Raw genomic sequence first — 19,830 nt, 5'->3', positions numbered from 1 at the left:
CCCTCAGAGGTCTGAATAGATCAGTTCCTAAGGCAATTTCTGCTGAAATGTCCTCTTACAGGAAATCAGTGTCATTCAGGAGATCTGGCAAAGTGTAGAACAAGAAGAGTGACAAATGCGGAAGGAATGATTTGTCAAACACTGTTAGTGGCAAGGTGCTGTCATGTCACAGTCAAATGAGAGAACAGAAAACTGGGATGGAGTCTTGTCAGTTGTAAATGCTAATAGATGTGGATGTGGCCGGGTTGGTGTTTCAAAACCAGGTACAGAGCACAAAAGGTGGTTTGAAAGACAGAAATCTCAACAGCTGGAAAATCATTTCTTGTACTGCACTGTAAAACATCAGGCAGGACTAATGTTTTATCATTAACTTAAAGGTCCAGTGTGCAGGATTCACGGGGATCTATTGGTAGAAACAAGATGTAATATTCATAAGTATGTTTTCATCAATGTGTGATTACCTGAAAATAAGAATTGTATTTTTGTTACCTTATAATGATCTCCCTTTATCTACAGACAGAGCTGTTTGAGAACAAGTTGTTTATAAAAACAGAGAAGCATGAATTTCATGTTTCATATGGGTTTAGTTATCAGACTGGGGTAGGTGCAAGTGGGCAACACCAAGGTCTTCGCAGTCACCAAATGGCCGGTACCACCGACCTGAAGCAGCTGCAGCACTTTGTTGGGTTTGCTAGTTTCTACAGGTGCTTCATTAACAACTACAGCCATCTGGCAGCACCCCTCACCACTGTCAGCTCCACCTCATCTTGATTCTGCTGGACCCCCACTGTGGAGTCAGCATTTCTGGAGTTTCACCTCAGTGCTGGTCCTCACTCAACCTGACCCAGAGCTCCAGTTCATTGTGGAGGTGGATGCTTGCAGCACTTGGGTAGGTCCTGTGCTTTCTTGACATTTACCCTCTGAACAAAAACTTCATCCATGTACATTCTTTCCCCATAAGCTGGTCCTGCAGAGAGAAATTGGAAAATTGTTAAATGTGAGCCCCTGGCTGTTAATTGACTCTGGCCAAGTGCTGTGCTCCCCTTACCCTTTCCCACCACTTCACCACTGATAACTCCAGTTCTTACCCAAATCCCGTCTTGCCATCCACCTGCACCATGTCTGACAAGCCCTGCAAGACCAGCCCAACCCAGGTAAAGGTCGCATTAACATGTTGTTTGTCCCTGGCTCTGTGTGTTCTGATGTTCTCTAGTAGGCTAACTCCACTGATCTGACCTGTCACCCTGGTGTGAACCAAACATTTGCTTTCCTACACTGGTGCTTTTGGTGGCCCTCCATGGACAAGGATGTTTTTCTTTGCCTGCTTGGTCTTTGTCCAAAACATAATGTCAACTGTGGACTTTGCCACTGGTCTAACCACTCTAATGATAACACAGCCACCCTCACCGTCAGTGATACATTTTCCAGGGCAGTTGAGTTCATTCCTCTTCCTAAACTCCCTTCTTCCAGAGAGAATACAGACCTGTTCCTTAACGTGTTACACCTGCATGAGATCCCAACTGACATAGTCTCTAACAGAGGACCCCAGTTCACAACCCAGGTGCCAAAATCTTTTTGGTCACCACTTGATATTAACATCAGTCTCACTTCTGGGTATCATCCACAGTCCAACAGCCAGACCAAATGGGTCAACCAGAAGATGGAACTCTTGGATGTGTGACTTCTGCCAACCCATCCTCCTGGAGCACCCAGCTTCTCTGGGTTGAATATGCTCACAACACCTTTGTCATTGCTTCTCTGAATCTGAGTGCTCACTTGGGTATCAACCCCCTTTGTTTCCTTTTTAGGATGTAGTGGTCCCTCTGTCCAGGACTGCTGCCAGTGGTCTTGGAAGAAGGCTCATATTGCCCTTCTTCAGACTTCTGCCCAACTCCGGTTGGACAGCCAAGGCTGGCTGCCGCCAGATGCCTGCACTAGCTTCCATCCCCGGCCAAAAGGTCAGTTCTAATGACCTCCCCCTGAATGTGGAATTTAAGAAACTGTCCTATTGATTCATTGGTTCCTTTGAAATTGAAAGCGTTATCAATCCCTCTGATGGGGCGGCTGTGGCTCAGGAGGTAGAGCGGTTGTCCACCAATCAGGAGGTTGGTGGTTCGGTCCCTGGCCTCGTCAGTTCACATGCTGAAGCATCCTTGGGCAAGACACTGAACCTCAAAACTGCCCCCAATGTTGTGCCATTGGTGTGTGAATTCACATGTACGTCACTTTGGATAAAAGCATTTGCCAAATGACTAATTGTAACTGTAATGTCCTTCTAAAAGTCCCTGCTTCTGTTTGTTTTCATCCCACTTTCCATGTTTCCCAAGTGAACCTGTCTGCACCAGTCCTCTGCCACCCCCACTGTACCTGTGCATCCTCCACTCATGATCATTGACAATCCTCCTAAACATGTGCCACGAGGGCCATGGCTTGCAGTATTTGCTGGATTGGGAGGGATATGGGCCTGAGGAGTGCTTGGGTTCACTGTCTTAGCCCCTTAACCTTAACACATTAAAAACCACTATAGGCAATTTGGGTTATTCCAGGATGTTAATTGCTCCTGAAGTTGTTAATATTGACAGATTCTGCGAAGAAACACCAAGAACAGGACCTTGGTGTCTTCATAGGTTCAGTGAATGTAATAAATGCAGTTAGTACATTGCAGATAAACTGAATTGCAACTTTATAGACTTTCATACACACACACTTTGCCTTTAAGTACCATCATCATATTTAACTTATTGTTGACTGTCATTCCCTGAAATGTAAGATGTGATCATTTCATCAGTTCTCTCTCCAACACATGATCATTCTGCTGGACTTGGCGCTGTGGTTTTAAGTCCAAGTGCTGAATAATGGGGAAACAGAGCAAAGTGACAGCAGCATCAGCTGTATAGGAGGCCTATCCCGGTCTCAAGGGCAAAGAGGGGGGAGGGGTGGAGGTGCTGGTGGTGGTGGTGGGGGATGAGAGAGAGAGCATCTGTCTGCATGGTGACGTCACCCCGCCCCAGCCGCTTGCAGCCTTCTTCTGTGCGTAATCCACCGCCCGCCCGCCCGTCCGCACTGTCCGGGAGGATGAATCCAAACACTTTGATTTCATTTAACAAATCCGTCTCGAATATTAAACCAATTAACCAAGATCATTTTTCACCACCCAGGGAGTGGGAAGGGGGCACCGAGAAGAGACTGCGCCTCACCGAAACGGGACACAAGTCTTTGATTTTTTCTCCAGCAGAAATGTCTTTTTGTCCTGCATGAAAGGATCTGGAGAGGGGGAGAGGGAGGATGCGAAGGCTTCGGGATGGATCCTGGAGGAGATCATGCGACAAGCAGACGAGCCGCTCCGTGTTTCACTGCGGACATCAACGGGCTTCATCTTTAGGCAATTATTTCCTGTTATTTGAAGCGATGTCTTATGATGAGAGGCTGCCTTTGTGCGTAAATAGACTGATGTAAGCTGCACCAACTGGCTTAGTCCAACTGACAACTGTACATGTTCATCAATAGATTTCCTTGTTTTCTCTGTGAGTGCGTATTTTGTATTTTTACTGTTTGGTAAAATGTGGTCTTTCAGGCTTTGGTGGTGCATAGAGGCTAATGCTGCATGGTCCGGCCTACATACTGTAATAATCTGCTCCATTTAATGTCGGGAGGGGTGACATGAAAAATCACTCTTATATAACATTCCTGAAGAGACGTTTTGTGTATCTGTGCTCGTCAGTATTGAGTTTATTGTGACCTTATTGTTAGTTCATGATCTATATTTTTAATCATCACTACATTATTCCAGCAGGGACAATGTGTCTGTATACTCAGTGGTGTGTTTACAGTACTGCGGTGCCTGTAGGATGCTTATATTTCCTCAAATATACCATAACATCATTGTAATCATTCATTTAGACCATCATAACATTTTAATATCGTCACCCTGAATGCATCATAGCATTTTAGTTGCTTTTCATGAGGAAAGTGACACAGTGTAACCATTTTGCAGAAGAGAAGAAGAAAGGATTCTTAGAAAAAACGCCCTTATTGCACACTTAAGTGCGTCTTTCTCACCGTGATCAAGTGATTCAGGTGCTTCGGTTTCCATCTGTTTACATTCTGATAGGACTCCATCAAATCTGGTCTTAGCCTCATTTACAGTAGATCCCTGCAGTCTGGGCTCTACTCTGTAATGGCTGCCTGCTTGATGTGTCCTTGACATGTCATGAAAAAGAGAGAAGGAATATTATCCGTGTCTGTGCCTGATTTTTACTTCTCAATATTGTCTATTAGGACAGGCTGTTGTAAACATTCGATAGCTGACATAAATTAGAAAGTGAAAGGAAGATGATCAGGAGGTATATGTGTGACCTTTAGATATTGTCAGCGAGGAAGTGTATTTCTCAATAAGATAGAGATTCTTCTTCATCTTGTCATGTTTTCTTTTTGGTAAAATCATTTCCTTCATAGGTGATGCTGAAGCAGCTGTGACAGTACTACAGGAATAGACTGCTGCTGCAGTGTTGAGAGAGAAAAATGTACATGTGATGCTGGACAACTGTTTGCAATTCAGCTTTTCAGGTGACACTTGTGTTATTCAAGGGTAAAAGTACACAGGAATACTAAAGATATATAGTTTGTTTAATCTCAGCACTTTCTGCCTCAAGGTTATTGTCCCTGTGTCTCTCTTCCCCTGTGACTCTGGGCTTCCTCTCTCAGTGTTCACAGTGGACCTTGATTTAAAATCAGTCAATTAAGGCACGCGGTGAATGCCAAGAGAGGAGCCTCTCTGCTCCAGAATGGCTGGAATCTGGTCAGGAATATATTAAAAGCTGCTGTGTATATGTGCTTGCATGCTGTTTGTGTTTATGTGTATTTCTCTGGATTGTATATCACAACTGTACTATGCTCATCTGTATTCATAAAATGATTTTCTGTCAGAGATTGTTGTTGGTAAAAGCAGTTTATTTTCCATTTGTGATGCTGTCAGCAGGGGTGAATATCATGGCAGGGAAATTAGCGTCACTACCTCATTGTTTGTAATATCACACACCTCAATGCTCTGTGTGTAAAAATAATAATGATTGCAAAATCTTTTTTTTCTGCTGAACTCATTAAAAACTCACTGTTTATAAAAGCACTGAAGTGGTAATTTTTCCAATTGCCTCACTGTGGACTTGCACATTTGATGGCACAGAAATGAGCATTTTATAATGTATGCATATTTCATGTTTAATATGTTACATAAGAACAAACATCCAGTGGTGGAAGATGTAAATGTAAAAGTAGCATCACAACATAAGAGAAATACTACCCAGATAAAGTCCTGCATTCAAAGTATTTATGTAAAAGAACAGTATCTACGCAAAGTATTTAGAATTAGTGCTCATTATGCAGAGTAGCCACTACAGTTGTTATTATTGTAGTACTAACACATGAACTGCTTCATGTACTGCTGGTTAGTTTAATTTATAATAATGGATGACATATGCTGATCACATGTTTAGTGTGAAAAATCTTAATCCTCAAGCAAGTAGTGCCCTTAGCTGTTGAATAAATGTAGTGGAGTACAATGTAGTGAGGTGGAAGTATAAAAAGAAAATTCTTCCCACCATTACAACTATGTAGGCTATTCATTTTGTTTGGCCAAAAAACAAACAAACAAACAAACAAAAAACATAGTGACATTATCTGAGATCAAACTCCCTGTTAGACCTCTCATGAGCAAACTGTCATCAAACCCCAACAACAGAAACCCAAATAAACTCATTTAGGATTTGGGAAGAGTAATGCTGCATGTAAAGTGCAACAACACTAATCAAACACAGAGCACATCAGAATCCTTTGCAGTTAACCATGTTTTCCAGCTTGAGTGTCTTAGAGCCTAAAACAGAAATGTGTGATAGCAAAACTTCTGAAATAGCCATCTGTTTGAAATCAGGATGATAAGAAAATCTCATCAAAGAGGGAAATATCATCGAGTGTCAAGCTGCTGTTTGCAGCAAAATCACTGGAACTCAACAAGAAGAGTCTGTGTGGGACATGGTCCCATTAATCAAAACCAATGCACAGAAAATCTCAACTGAATTTGTGTCATTCATGTGTTTATACATATACTTTTTATCTTGTACTTGGGGAGAAATAAAGTCTTTTTTTTTTGATGAAATCATACTTGTTATTTTCTTTAAGCTGTTGAAGAGGGCTCGTGGTGCAAGTGGTACTCGTGGTACACTGCAGGACGGCAAACAGAGGATGAGGGTAGAGACAACACACTGATGATTGAAGAGAAGTCAGCAACATTTAATTTTGGTGTTTTTCCAGGTTTAAATAATTCAGCAGTTATTATTTTTTATTCTGTTTCATTTATGGTTATTCGGCCTTCCCTCATTGATATAAGGAGAGAATAACACAAACACCTGTCAGTACCACGCAATACAGTTCATCAACAGTACAACCTGCAGCTTCCAAAATGAGCTGAACATTAGATCCTTCATTATAGCAGAAGTAGACTGCATTAGTTTTAACTTGGTGTACTAAACAAATTGGCAGCTTAGTGTAGAAGGACTGCACATTCTGCCTTGAAGTGGTTCTGCTCAGGCTTGGAAGAACACGTTGACCTTCCCTCATCAGGTTTCTATTCCTTCACCTCGCTGTGAAATAGTGAAGGTTGTATGTACACAAACTGTATGAAACCTATGTACAGGCCATTTACCTGAGCCTGGGACATAAGCTACTTGGCACCTTCGAGGATCCATCCACAGCCCTGCCCTGGTGTAGTTCTCATTGCTTTGGTCAGCACACCATCTTGATGATGACAATGCTCGCATCCATATCTTGAGTTGTTCTGTAGCTGACTCTCAACCCTCAGTTGTTGCATTGCTGATCTTGCCTTTGACATTTTCCTGTCCCAGCCCAATCCAGGAGCCTGTCAGCCCCAATGTCCCTCTGAGTGTCTGTGGAACTGGGTTCTTGCTGATGTGGGTGTTCAGTGGAAGGGGCAATCCCCAGATCCAGGGTAAAAATTGACAGTGTTTCTGTCTATATCACTATGTCCAGCTGTCTGGACCGATTTTCAGGAAATAACAGACTATTATACATTTTGATCTGAACAACAACAACAACAACAACAAAAAAAAACATTCCAGGTTTTGGGGCATCAATGCCATTTTTTTCTCTTTGGCTGATTGTACCTAGCTCCAAAATGCATCTTAATCTCCAGCATATTTGACATTTGAGGGCATATGTCTCAGTTTTGACTTTGCATTTTTGTCATGAATTACTATTTTGTAAGACTGAATATGACAGTATAATCCACTGTCCACCCACACCGGGGATTTCACATATGTTGGCTCATTGAATCTGTCTAATTTGTGGGTGTGGACAGACTGAGCTTGACTGACATGTTCCTGACTCCTGTACCTGCTAAATGGATAAATGACATCATTATTCTTACTGGTACATGCAGTTAGGTGACCTAATGAAAAATCCCCAGCATAGCTCTGGTAACACCTCTGTGGGTGTGTCGGGCCTTTAAGTACTGTGATGGTTGCAAAGAACATTCTTTCTTTGCATGTACAGATGAAATGAGCAGTCATGTTGTTGCTGTGAAATCTATTGTACATCTGATGTTTCTTTTTCAATATAAGGTTTCATACTTGAACTGCAGTTAATTATGCTGGAAAGCTCATGTAGCACAACTAACCATTAGAAAAACAGCTAAACTAAGGAATGACATCATGATGAGTGATTGAGGATCTTGATGAATAAATAATCACAGTTCTGGTGTCTGAGTACCTAATGTGAACATTAATTGAGTCTTAATTGGCACTGAGTTGCATTATGGCGACACTGTGGGCTGTTATTGAAATGCTATCTGAGAGCAGCATATGGTTTGAACAGGGCAATATCACATGACCTTGAAATTGGGTTTCAATTGGTCGTTTTGCATGAGGGAAACAGATCTTTGCAACTTGTGGCAGCTCATTGAGTTTAAAACACTTGAGAAGGAGACAAACAAGCATCAGTTGGAACTGTCACATGCAGCAGAAATGCTAATGGAGCAGGTTTTGGCTCCTAACATGGCTGCCTCTGACAACTACAGCAGTTTGACAGTAATGACTCTGTTTATTCTGCCTGTTTCAAACTGCAGACACTGACTTGTTTACATCTAAACAACCTTGCTATAAAAGGCCAGCCAGCCTAATCTGACCCTGGCTGGCTGTTAATCCTCTGTAATGATTGCTCTACATTTAGTCCTGCTGGCGCTCTGGAAGTTACCGCAGGCAGAACGTCATGCCAGGCGTGCTCACTGTTTCATGAAGGTTGAGCTTGTGTCACAAAATCCTGTTTAGAGTCGTCTTTAATGCAAATTTTTAATTCACACACACGCCCACTCAGCTCCATCCACACACACAGATTATGTAATCTGACATTGTTTGATACATGCTCAAATGTATTTTAAGATGCAAATCTATCATATTAATCCTAATGTTATCAGAAAATATTTGAAAGTATATATCATTCAACAAAATGAGGAGGCAACTGCAGCACAGTATATTTTTAAAGAGAGAAACTTGATCACAGTTCCCTCTTCAGGGACCTTGTCAGTGGTGACAGTCTGTTTACAACACAGCAACAACAACACATGAAGACAACATGCAACCTCTGTAGCTTCCATTAAGCAGGTTTTTGACCTAAAATTAATCAATAATCATGACCAAGTGCCCCAGGAAGTCACAAAAAGTATCAACTGATTGTTAAAGTTTAGCCTCACCTCAGCTCTGCCAGTATGAACACAGGCATCAGATGCTTTTTCATGCAAATTGAATTGAGTCATGCAAATAATGGAAATGAGCTTGAGACGTCACTCAAAATGAATGGCACATGGTCGCCAGGCAACAGTGGTCATTCTCTAGCATGCTAGACCACAGCGCAGGTAGCAGAGGAGTCCCACGGTCTGAGCAGAGGAGCAACACCTGAGCAGGCTGAGGAGAGGCCAGAGAATACTGCAGAACACCATCGCTTCTACAGCTCACTTAAGGGTCACTGAAACACACTCAACTGTGTTTAATCAGGAGGCTGAAGCAGCATGAATGCAGTTTATGAGCATCCACACTTAGAACAAATCATATTGTTTTACTGTGTGTGTGTGTGTGTGTGTGTGTGTGTGTGTGTGTGTGTGTGTGTGTGCTCATGTATCACTCACATTGTGGGGACATAAATCTGTTAACAAAATCACATTGTGAGGCCTTACTTGTGGGGACAAAAAAGGAATCATTCAATTTTAGGGTGAAGACTTGGATTAAGGTTAGGCAAGTAGTGGTTATGGTTATGGTTTGGGTCAGTCTCCAGGAAATGAATATAAGTCTATGTAATATCCCAATGTGTGCATGACTGTGGCAGAGACAGACAGAAATTTTGCTCAGAAGGTATTTAACGTTCCAAAACATAAAAATAAAAATATACAGTGTGTTTAATCTCTTGAACGCTGGTTTTCCAGAGCTCAGTGTTGTGAGGATCTTCTCTTTACATTCATTCAGCTTGTAACTAAATCACATGTATTCACGTGCCATTATGAAGAGTGTTATTCTGATCTTTTGGCACAATGCATTTGAGAACAAAATGAATAATAATAAATGAATAATGAATAATATTGGACCTTAGAATAATAGAAATGGTCTTGCAGAAAAAAATGCTAAGAACATAATGCAGATTCATTAGGTTTTATTCATTTAATACAGACACAAAAAAAGCATCTAACAGGGTAAACTACTACTGTAGGTCTATCAAACATCTGTCAAAGGAAAAATCAGTTCATTCAGCTGCACCACAGTGTTCTGCTGTAGTCAGGTATTATGCTGCAAGAAATGTTCTCAGTATTATGAGCTTGTAGCCTAAATAATTTGTTGTCTCTATTCACGAGTGTTGAGAGAAGAGACATGTACGAATGTAAAGACGTACAGTATGTGTGACATGAGGAGACACGCAGAATCTGAGATATGGGTGCTTGTTAGTCGACCTGTAGGTGGCACAACAGGCTCACGCAATGGCAGACCTCAAAGGCATTTTAAAGGGCTTGGATCAACACAAGGAACACTAACAACAGCTTTTTTGTCGACCAAGTCAACAGATCAATGATATTTTCTCTTCAGACTGGCATCTGTATGGAATTAAATGTGTTTAAACGGTAAAAGCTGTTGTCTTAAGTCTATTTAAATATTATTTATTTCAATAAATGATACATATGGAAAGAAAAAAAACAAGACTGTGTACGCAGACCTTGTTTGTTTATATGACCACTAACAACACTCTGAATACTATTGTTACGGTAACTAGCAGTACTAGCTTTACTGGCTGGACTACTGTTACAGTTACATCCTTTACTGCTTCCACAAATACTGTACTGACACAGCTGCATCTGTCATTTTTACCAGTGCTACTACCACTATATTTACAATAATAGTTGTTGATATATAAAGAAATATACCAGCAAAGAGTCAAAGACAAGAAAATGTTTTAATCAATCACAAGACCTGCTGTGATACATGTTTCTGGCCTGGGACCAAAATCTGTACCCTAGAAATAGTTTAGACAAAACAAAGTTAATGACGTGCTCTGTGCTTAAAGAGAAAGTCCACCCTGATGAGTCTTAGGTCATATTATTTATCCATATCATTGCTGTGTACAGTCATCAAGGATCTGTTTTATGACGACAGTTTGGTACTCCTTGTTGGCACTGCTATGTGTTCATCTCTGTTTATTCTGCGACTAAAGACATTTTATGACAAAAATGTAGTGACAGTACAGCTGGTGACATGGCCCCAAATTAGTGACTACTTCCAGTATATTTTAGATTCAATGTCTTTAAAATTGACTACTTTAAACGATATAAGAAAGATGTCAGACTGTATTTATTCATGGTGGCTTAGCATTCACAATAATGGTAACATGACATGGATGAGTTGATAACAGAACTGGTTATAGGTCATATTCCTCCATGAGAGTGTACACAGCAGTTAATGTTAGGAATGGGAAATCTTACATGTCTTGTATGTCCATACTAAAAACGATCAATCATAAGGTCATTGTAAGTATACAGTATTCTGCTACATTTTTCCGTGTACGTTTATTTTTGGATCTTTTGACTGCAGTCTCACCAAATCCCGCACAAACACACAGAGAATAGCTCTGCGATGGAAACTTTCCACCTGAATATTCCCCCGCCTCACTGAAAAGACAATCTACATCTACGTCATCTTCTCCTAAAGTTGGCTGGCGACGTCACACGTCATATGTGGCATTCATGTGTCATCGGAATATATTTCAAAGTTTAGATTTAGTCACTGAAATGCAAGCTATAAACAGGGTTGAGAGGACGGTGACTTCAAGAGATTAAATTAAAAAGAATCTCATAGCGAGAATCAATTCTTGTTATTGTTAATTCGAACTTCAAATTTTCTCAAATTGAATAGGAGTGAAACGTCTCAGGGAATCTAGCAAAAATTAATAAAAGACATTGACGACAGAGATGCTAGTGAAAGGCTGCATGTGAAGCAGCCGCAGGGCTTTTTTTTTGACAGAACATCACAGACAAAGTGATCTTTGACAAATCAGGAAAACACCGCCTGTCCATGAGCAAAAGGACCAGTAATGTCTGAGTTAAACGAGACTTCAAATGACAGGAGCTGAACATAAACAGGGACTGTATCACTGTTTATCCCTCCCCTTTCTATGACATCCAGCTCACTGCCCCACCATCAAGGTTAAAAACGACCTGTCCTGGTTGGATGACGTTTCCTGAAGAACACCACACCTCGCTACGCTCGCCAACAGCACGCTAACCTGCGCTCAAGATGGTTTATTGTAATATTTCCAACTGCACCTGAAGGCAGCGGGAGACAGGAGGTGGAGGGAGATAGAGGCTGAACAACAGTGAGAGAGAAGGGGGAAAGATAGCAATACCCAGCTAGCGCCAGCACTGTGAGCCTGTTTACCAGAAACTAACCGCTATTTCTGCGACATTGGCGCTGCGGCTAAGACCAAATTTAAGCATTTTGCTTTAGCTAAGATATGACTTCACCAGCATTTCGTCGAGTGTGTCTAAAACGACAGAAACGTGTGCCGGTAGATAGCTAGGTTAACGTGAAGACAAAAAGGGCATCTCTCTGTCTTTGACCGAGCAGCCCGATCGCAATCTTCAAATGAGAGTTTCTGTGTAAACGTTTCTGAGTAAACCAGCACGACAAACCCGTCCGCTGCTCCCCGGACCCGCCGGTCCTGGTTACAATAAAAGCAGGGGAGAGAAAACCACCGAACTGTCAAAATGAAATTCACAGAGCATCTCTCAGCTCACATCACACCGGAGTGGAGAAAGCAGTACATCCAGTATGAGGTAAGTTAGCTTCGTGTTAAACCCGCACTCTGCTAGCCTCTAGCTAGCTAACTGTTCAGCCGCTGACGGTTTGGCTATATTCAACCAGTTTCATACTGGTTATTTCTGTTCACAACCACTTGGATACGGCCAGAGATGGCTGCCTTGTCTTTCACTCTGCCGTCGTTGTACAACAGGAAGAAAGGAAAAACCCTACTATAATTAATATGACCACGAATCAAGCCACAGCAGCACACAAACCTAGCTAGCAAACTCGACAAGCTAACGTTAGGTTTGTTGTGTTGCTCTGCAGGTTTCCACCTCGGTCACATCAAGCTCTAGTGAGCTGTTATGTCCACCGGCCCGCATCGCCTTGTGTGTCTGTCCTCTAAGCTGCTTGGAATGTGTTTAGGAGACAAAGGGCTGAGTCATCATTTATTGAGATAGTTAATCTTTGTGCCTGTTAACCCCGCTGTCTGTCCCCAAATGCTGACCCAGCTCAGCAGTCATGCTGTTGGTGCTCTAACATGAGGGTGATCGGGGTCACTCGTTCAGAGGTGCTGATAGCTCAGTCTGCAACCTTTGATCCATTAATGCTTTTGAAATTTGCAGTTCAGCTCTTATACTTATGGTGTCTTAATTTGAACACGGGGCTGACAATGTAAACAAATAAGTAAGTAGTTGCAAGAATCGGTAGCATGCTTGTCAAGGTTGTATTGTGCAGTACAGTATTTAACACAGCAGGAACATGGTGCTCATCCCGAGAGAATGGCAGTTCTTATATAAGTCCTATTAACGCTGTGTCTAGCTTGTAAGTGCCATTTAAAAACTGTGCTGTAACACAGCTGGTCTCTGTGCTGAATACATTTCATTACCAGCAATCTATTTGAAATCAATCTGTAATTGGGTCCACAACAATTGGGGGAATGTCAAAAGCACACTGTGTTACACAGTCTGTTGGCACTGAGGCCTAATGTTCATTAACAGATGACACCAGCACCAGTTCTGCAGGACAGGTGTTCACTGTATGTCAAAATGCATGAATTCAGTCGAGTCTAGGGTTGGGGTTTGATAGCATTTTATCCAATCCGAATCCAAGATCAGATCCTGTAATTTAATCTGAATACAGCTCTCAGTGTTTGTAATTTCAAGGAACAACGAGTAAAACTGAACACTGCGGTTTTGAGTGGCAGCAAAATGTCTGCAGTTTGTAGTCACAACCTGAAAATGAGATGATTGAATATTTCTGTCACACTGAAATAACAACAAACAACCAGTTTGCAGAAAGCAGCTTGTCCATAGACATAGGTCTTCAAGTTAATGTCATCACATTGTTGGGTGCGTGCATTTCATCACAGCCCATGTAAATATGTGTGTGTTAAAATAAGGTATACATTTGCAGCAAGAGATGTAATATAATATATTGTTTGTGTGCTATAGAGACAGATGTGGCAGGAATGCAGCTATTATGTTTCTGCTTCCAGGTTTTCTCTCCCTCTCCGTACCTGTGAGCAGCAGTATCTGCATTGTTTGGTGACAGGAGTTGCAGTGTTCTTATTATCGCTGTTGCTCTGCACAGTCACATATTTCTACAGCTCAGTGTGACTACAGCACATTCTATCAGTCAGTGCCACTGGGTTCCCCACCACACAAAAACCTGCCGTGTTATGGCAAAAAGAAGATCAAGTCGTTGGTTAATTCATACATTTATCTGTGTTTCAAGTTGGTATGAAGCAGAGCTAAGCTTTCTGGCTCAAAGTCAGAAGCAATCAGTCATCTCCTCTGCACTCCTGACACATTGTTTTAGTTCTGTGTTCCCTTTGCAGCACAGTCAAATTTAGCTTCGAGCCAGAAGTCTTTTCCTGCAGTCAGAAATGCAGTCTGTTGAGCAGCTTCAGCAGCGCTGTTCAGTGTTAAATCAGCCTACCACCTTTTTAGAATTCTCCTCAGCTCAGCTCCAGAGATCCAGACTCCAACCAAATCAGCTTCTGTAATTACCAAACCAAATAACCTCTGGTGAATTAGAAAGCTTCTGACGAGCCTGTAGGATTTGGCTATGGGATATTCCCTTCCCAAATTTTTGTTTAATGAAATGACCTTCGTCTTCATTAGAATAGCATGCAGAGTACTTAAAGACAATGAAGCAGCAAAGAACATGCCAGGTGATTCTCATGTTAATGTGAAATGCAGTCAGAGAGAGATTCCACCGTGCCTTTGTACAGTTGTTTAGTTGTAATTAGGTTACCAACAAACATTGTCTTTGATTGTCTTAACGTTTGATTGTCTCAACAAGAATAAAAAGAATTTCTCACTGCAGAGCTTCAAGTCCTGCTTTTGGAAATCAACAGACAAAAACACCACTGGTTTAGCAGAGTCCGTAGAGTTTGCAGTATGAGATTTTCACAGTACAAAAACAATCTCAGAAAATATCGCAGTATTACACAGTTATCTTCAGCTACGATGACGCTTGAGGGAATGAGATATGTCATTATGATTTTTTATAATTTTCCTATAATTTTACTAGCATTAACACTAACATTTTTTTAAATAACACTAATATAGTACAATTCAATATATTTATATTGTAAGTTATATGTTATAAAATAACAGTAATACAGCATAATTCAGTACTGAAGATAATCAAATGTACATGGTATGATAACTAAGTCCTACCCATCCTAATATATCTTTGTTGTAGTGAGAGGGATAAATATAATTCTTGTTGTGCACTTTGGTGTAGATTATTTCCACAGCAGCTTCACATGGGATCTGGTTTCTTCCTGCTGTTGCAGTGTTTGGACTCAGACCAGATCAAGCTTGTTGTTCTACCCAGCTGTAAATCTGGCCTTGGGCCCAGTTAGTTTTAGTCCTTCGAAGATGTGGGACCCAGGCCTGTGAGGTTTGCAGAACCATGCTGACCGGGGCTGTTACATGCATGTCATGTTTTCTCATGGCAGCTGTGTTTGGGTCAGACACTTAGCAGGACAGTTAGATAAACAGAGGTGCACCCTGAGCTGTTATGATGTGATGTGTGCTGAACCAAAGACCGTCAGCTCTGTTGTCTTCACGCTTGCCTGGGCTCTTCCAAGCATGCCATGTTTTATTACACTCCCATCTTTAGCTTGGAGTATTGACATTATACCAGTGCGCAACTTTTTTCATTGTGTTTTATGTGCAAAAATGCGTCTTGCTTCAGTCTGGACAATAGAACAGATTCAGACTTCTTTTACTGACTGACAGACTGGCTGCGTTTCCCAATGAAAATCTTTGACGGAAGCATCTTTATTTGACCTGACAGATTCCTAGCGTGACTACAAGACAGGAACTATAAGAATATAAATGCCTGATGGTCATCTGTATGACTCAACAGACTCTGACTGGCTAAAAAATCTGCTGGATGACTGCATGTCAGTAGCACTCAGTCAGGCTGTGGGATATTTGAACAAAAATTGAGATGTTTATGTGTTGTAGGGTGTTGTGTGAGAATGATGGACAAGACACAAAATGGGAGAAGCCAGTCCAGAAAGAAGCAAAGGGGAGGGGGCGAGAACAGTCGGGCTGCAAGCCTGCAGCTAAAAATTACATTCATTATCAGTTAAACTTCCTATTTATCCACCCTGTTATCTTCTCCTCGATATAAAATCTGTCCAGAACAGTCCAAAACCCAAAGATATGTCATTTACTATCATAAATGACAAAGCCAAGCAGGAAGTACTCACTTTTGAGAAGCTGGAACAACAACAGTTGTAACAATTATCAAAATAGTTGCAAATTAATATTTTTTCAATCACTTTTTCAATCACTAATGGTTGCGGCTGTAGAGAAGAAGGATGGATTGAGCAAGGCGCCAGTGTGCAGCACTAATTACAGTGGCACTGCTGCTGTGGTAACCACAGGACCGCAACACTATGGCAGTGTCTGTTTAAAAGAAGATGCAAGAAACACGAGCAGTCATATGATCAGACCCCTTTTCAAGTTTACCCTCCAAACTTATTAGCTGGACAGTAAATGGATTGCATTTATATAGTCCTTTTCTTGTCTGCTTTGACCACTCAAAGTGCTTCACACCATTACCTTACCACATACCACAGTCACCCATTCACACACCGATGACACAGCATCGGGAGCAATGTGGGGCTCAGTATGTCGCCCAAGGACATGAACTGTCCACATTGTCTTTGACATACAGAGTGGAGGAGCCGGGCATCGTGCCACGCCCCGCCCTCCCTCCTTAGCCACAGGCACATTACGACAAGGAAACAGGTGGATGGTAAAATTATTACCCAGACTGTCCTTTCCACTTTAACTTTGATCATCTAACTACGCCTGGTTCTTGTCTGCTTTGGACATGGTTAGTTGCTGGTTGGACAGAAGACAAGACAAGACAGATAATACTGTATAACAGATTGGCTCGTAAGGAACATGTCATAAAAAAGGTCATTTTGGTCCATCAGAGCGACTCCATTTGATATCTGATTGCATTGCATTGAGTGAAATGCCATGTAATGCCCAGTGCTCGGCTAGTGACATAATTAAAGCTTTACAAGTGCAAGAACCATTCCATGTTTAATGTCCAAAGAGTAGTTTATTCAAATGCACATTTATCCAATTTTTCAGTATACATGTGCACTTTTAAAATGATCTTTTGGGGGCATTTTTTTTTTCTTTGAGAGAGATAGACAGACAGTAGAGAGATGACAGGCAATGAGAGGAATGATGTGGACTGAGATGTAACAAAGAGTGTCAACCTGATTTGAACAGAGGATGTGTGGTTCATGGTTAGCATGAACCACACCTTAAACCTCCAGGCCACCAGTGTACCTCAGCAACATTGTGTTCTTAATGTTCCAATGAACCAATGCTCTCCCTTCCAGTGAAAGTTATCTCATTTTGTGTTTGTAATCAGATGCTTTGTGATGACACAACCGTGACAAACAGTTTTCCTAGAGGTTGCAGTGCTGCCTGGTCATAAAGCACTAACAGTTTATGTTTCTGATTGCTGTTATTTATTTTTGCTGCTTAAACTGGTTTTCTCCTCTGATTATTGCTGGGTTTTGTTCAGAACTTTTAAATAGTTACAAGTATAATCCCTGAGTTTCTGCAAAGACACTACAATGTTAGATATCTGTGTTTTGTAAAGACCTTATGCTTTTCAGCAACAAGGAAGCGCTCCCACTCTGTGCCTTTGTCTTTTAACTTCCTGTCTACACCACAAGTGGGAATATGCTGCACTGTGTTTGCTGTTTGTGACCCCCTTGTACCTGCATTTTAGTAAATATTTGAGCAGTTTATGATTTAATGTATAGTGTAAAGGACTGCCAGAGCTGGAAGAAAATGATGAGTCTGATGGACTGTGTTTTTCTGGCACAGCAACGGGATCAACTGGTTATGTTACTTTTATCGTAGTTGTGGAGAACACAGTGTGTCTTATGTGTTTTATCAGTGTGTTCATAACGATAATAGATGCTGTCTGAGTGCGTGCTAATGTGTTATTTCAGCATCCAAAGCATAATAACAGTAAAGACTCAGCTGGTTAATTACATTATTACACAATATTTAGTGTCCCATAAGGGCTCATTATTGTGTAATAAGCTGTTTACGATGAACATATATGTTATGATATGTAGTTGGGTGATAAGATAAGAATACAGACAAACAAGCAAAAATCACCAGGTTTAGTGATTGTGATGAATGCCAATAATGTAATGCCTATTGTGAAAAATTTCACAAAAAAAACATCAAGCTTCCGCTACAACACGAAGTAAGCTAATTGAGAGCTAGTTAACACTGTAGGCAACTGTGCCAAAGATGGTCTTTTTAATCTGATATCTGTGGTGGATGTGGCGTGTCGGGTCATATGACCTCCTCATAAATGCAGACATGTGTTCCTAACTTTGAGAAATGTATATAGTAAGCTGTGTGAACCGATCAGGACGAAAAAGTCAAACAAATGAAAAGAGGGTAAGGCTGCATAAAGTCAACAGACAAGCTTTTCTAGTGAAACTTGTAAAAATGCAACAAAAGAAACCGAATTGTCAAATGCGTAATTGTATGATGTACCTTTAACACAAATCCTAAATAAGATGCATGTTGGAAAGAAGTAAGTAAAAAAATTGCCAACGTAGGGCTTTTCTAACATTTTACCCAAAAGACATTAGGGCTTAATATCCTATTTTTAATCAGTAAATGCAATTTAAACAACCAATCGACCACCAAAGTACTTCCTTACTACTTAACAGTGTTTCTTTTGTCAGCCAGAAGCTTTTTGTGAGTTCTTCAACTTCTATTAAAACCTTTTCCATTTGTATTGTGCTTGCTTTACGTCAGACAGATTTCCATTGACTTGAAAAAGAAACAGACTTAAATTAAACTGATGTTTTTAGTTTTCAAGTTTAATTGCTTGCCATTCGGTCACAGTGCGTCACTTGCAGAAGTTGCACAGTGTATTAGGTGGTGGAGCAGAAGGTAATCACTCTGCTAGGCTGTGGGCAGCAGCACCTTGTTTGTGGTGTAATGTCCATCTGCCATCAGCCTCAGGTGTTTTTTCTTTCTTTTGTTGATAAGCTCCTAATTTTTGTCTTTGTCAACATATAATGCTGCTGTCAAGGTCCGTGCACAGCAGCAGTGGTGGAAACTCCAGGCCACAGCGACCGTAGTTCATGGGAAGTTAGTTTGCTGATGGTAGCTGGTTTCAGTTGGAATGATGAAGACAGCAGTTGACAGAAAAATAAGGGTGAATCAACAATTCTCTGTTTTTACTTGCAGTCACATTTTGAGTCAGCAGACATGAAGAGAAGGGTCTCTGACACTTCTACTACTTTGCCCCATTTTCATATTAGACGTAATAAGGGTCATTTAGAGTTACATTGCCTGTTGTGTGAATTTCCTCGCAGGGATCAAAACCTATCATCATAATACTGTTTAAAGCTAATCTATACTTTACCATCTCACAGTGCTTTATATGATTATAGTTAAGTGAACCTCAGTAAAAATAAGGTACATTGTTGGTTACATTGCATAATGTGTCTGCCAGCGTTTGTTTTGGGTTGGGCTGATTTTCACCCACAGCTTGGCCAGGAGGCAACATGCTTTGGAGAAGGTGTGTGACTGTGTGTTTTAACCGTTCATGTTGTGGGCTGATGTAAAATATGACCGAAAGGTGTCTGTGTTCTTCTGTGTCATAGGAAGTCACTCCCACAGTGTCTGCATAGCATCTGCTAGTCTGTTTCACCTGAAGCCAGTATGTTCTCCAGGCTCTATGTTCAATGTAGCTCCAAAATCAGACAATTAAGAAAGCTTTGCCAACTGAAGTATCACTCGAAACAATGAAGATATGAATGCAAAGGGCTCAATCAAATCTGTTTTATTTTTTTCAAGATTATGTTTTTTCCAAATTAGTTTTCTATTTTAATCTTAATTCCAAGACCATCTGGACACTGACACCTGGCAAATATGTCATGTTCATTTGATATTTG

At 41.1% G+C, this 19,830-nt stretch overlaps 1 protein-coding gene across 1 annotated transcript in view; it reads left to right on the top strand.

Moving 5' to 3' along the window:
- The first annotated feature begins 11,808 nt into the window (after positions 1-11,808).
- LOC143329021 (xenotropic and polytropic retrovirus receptor 1 homolog) overlaps positions 11,809-19,830 on the top strand; it is a 40,980-nt gene continuing 32,958 nt past the window's right edge. The window contains exon 1 of the mRNA XM_076744632.1: positions 11,809-12,376. Within this exon, the coding sequence (XP_076600747.1) occupies positions 12,308-12,376 (69 nt within the window). The 5' untranslated portion in view covers positions 11,809-12,307. The remainder of the gene's footprint in view (positions 12,377-19,830) is intronic.

Source organism: Chaetodon auriga, chromosome 12 (assembly GCF_051107435.1).
Source record: "Chaetodon auriga isolate fChaAug3 chromosome 12, fChaAug3.hap1, whole genome shotgun sequence".
Taxonomy (NCBI): domain Eukaryota; kingdom Metazoa; phylum Chordata; class Actinopteri; order Chaetodontiformes; family Chaetodontidae; genus Chaetodon; species Chaetodon auriga.
Note: the sequence above shows the minus strand (reverse complement) of the source record. Positions and strands in the feature narration are given on the sequence as shown.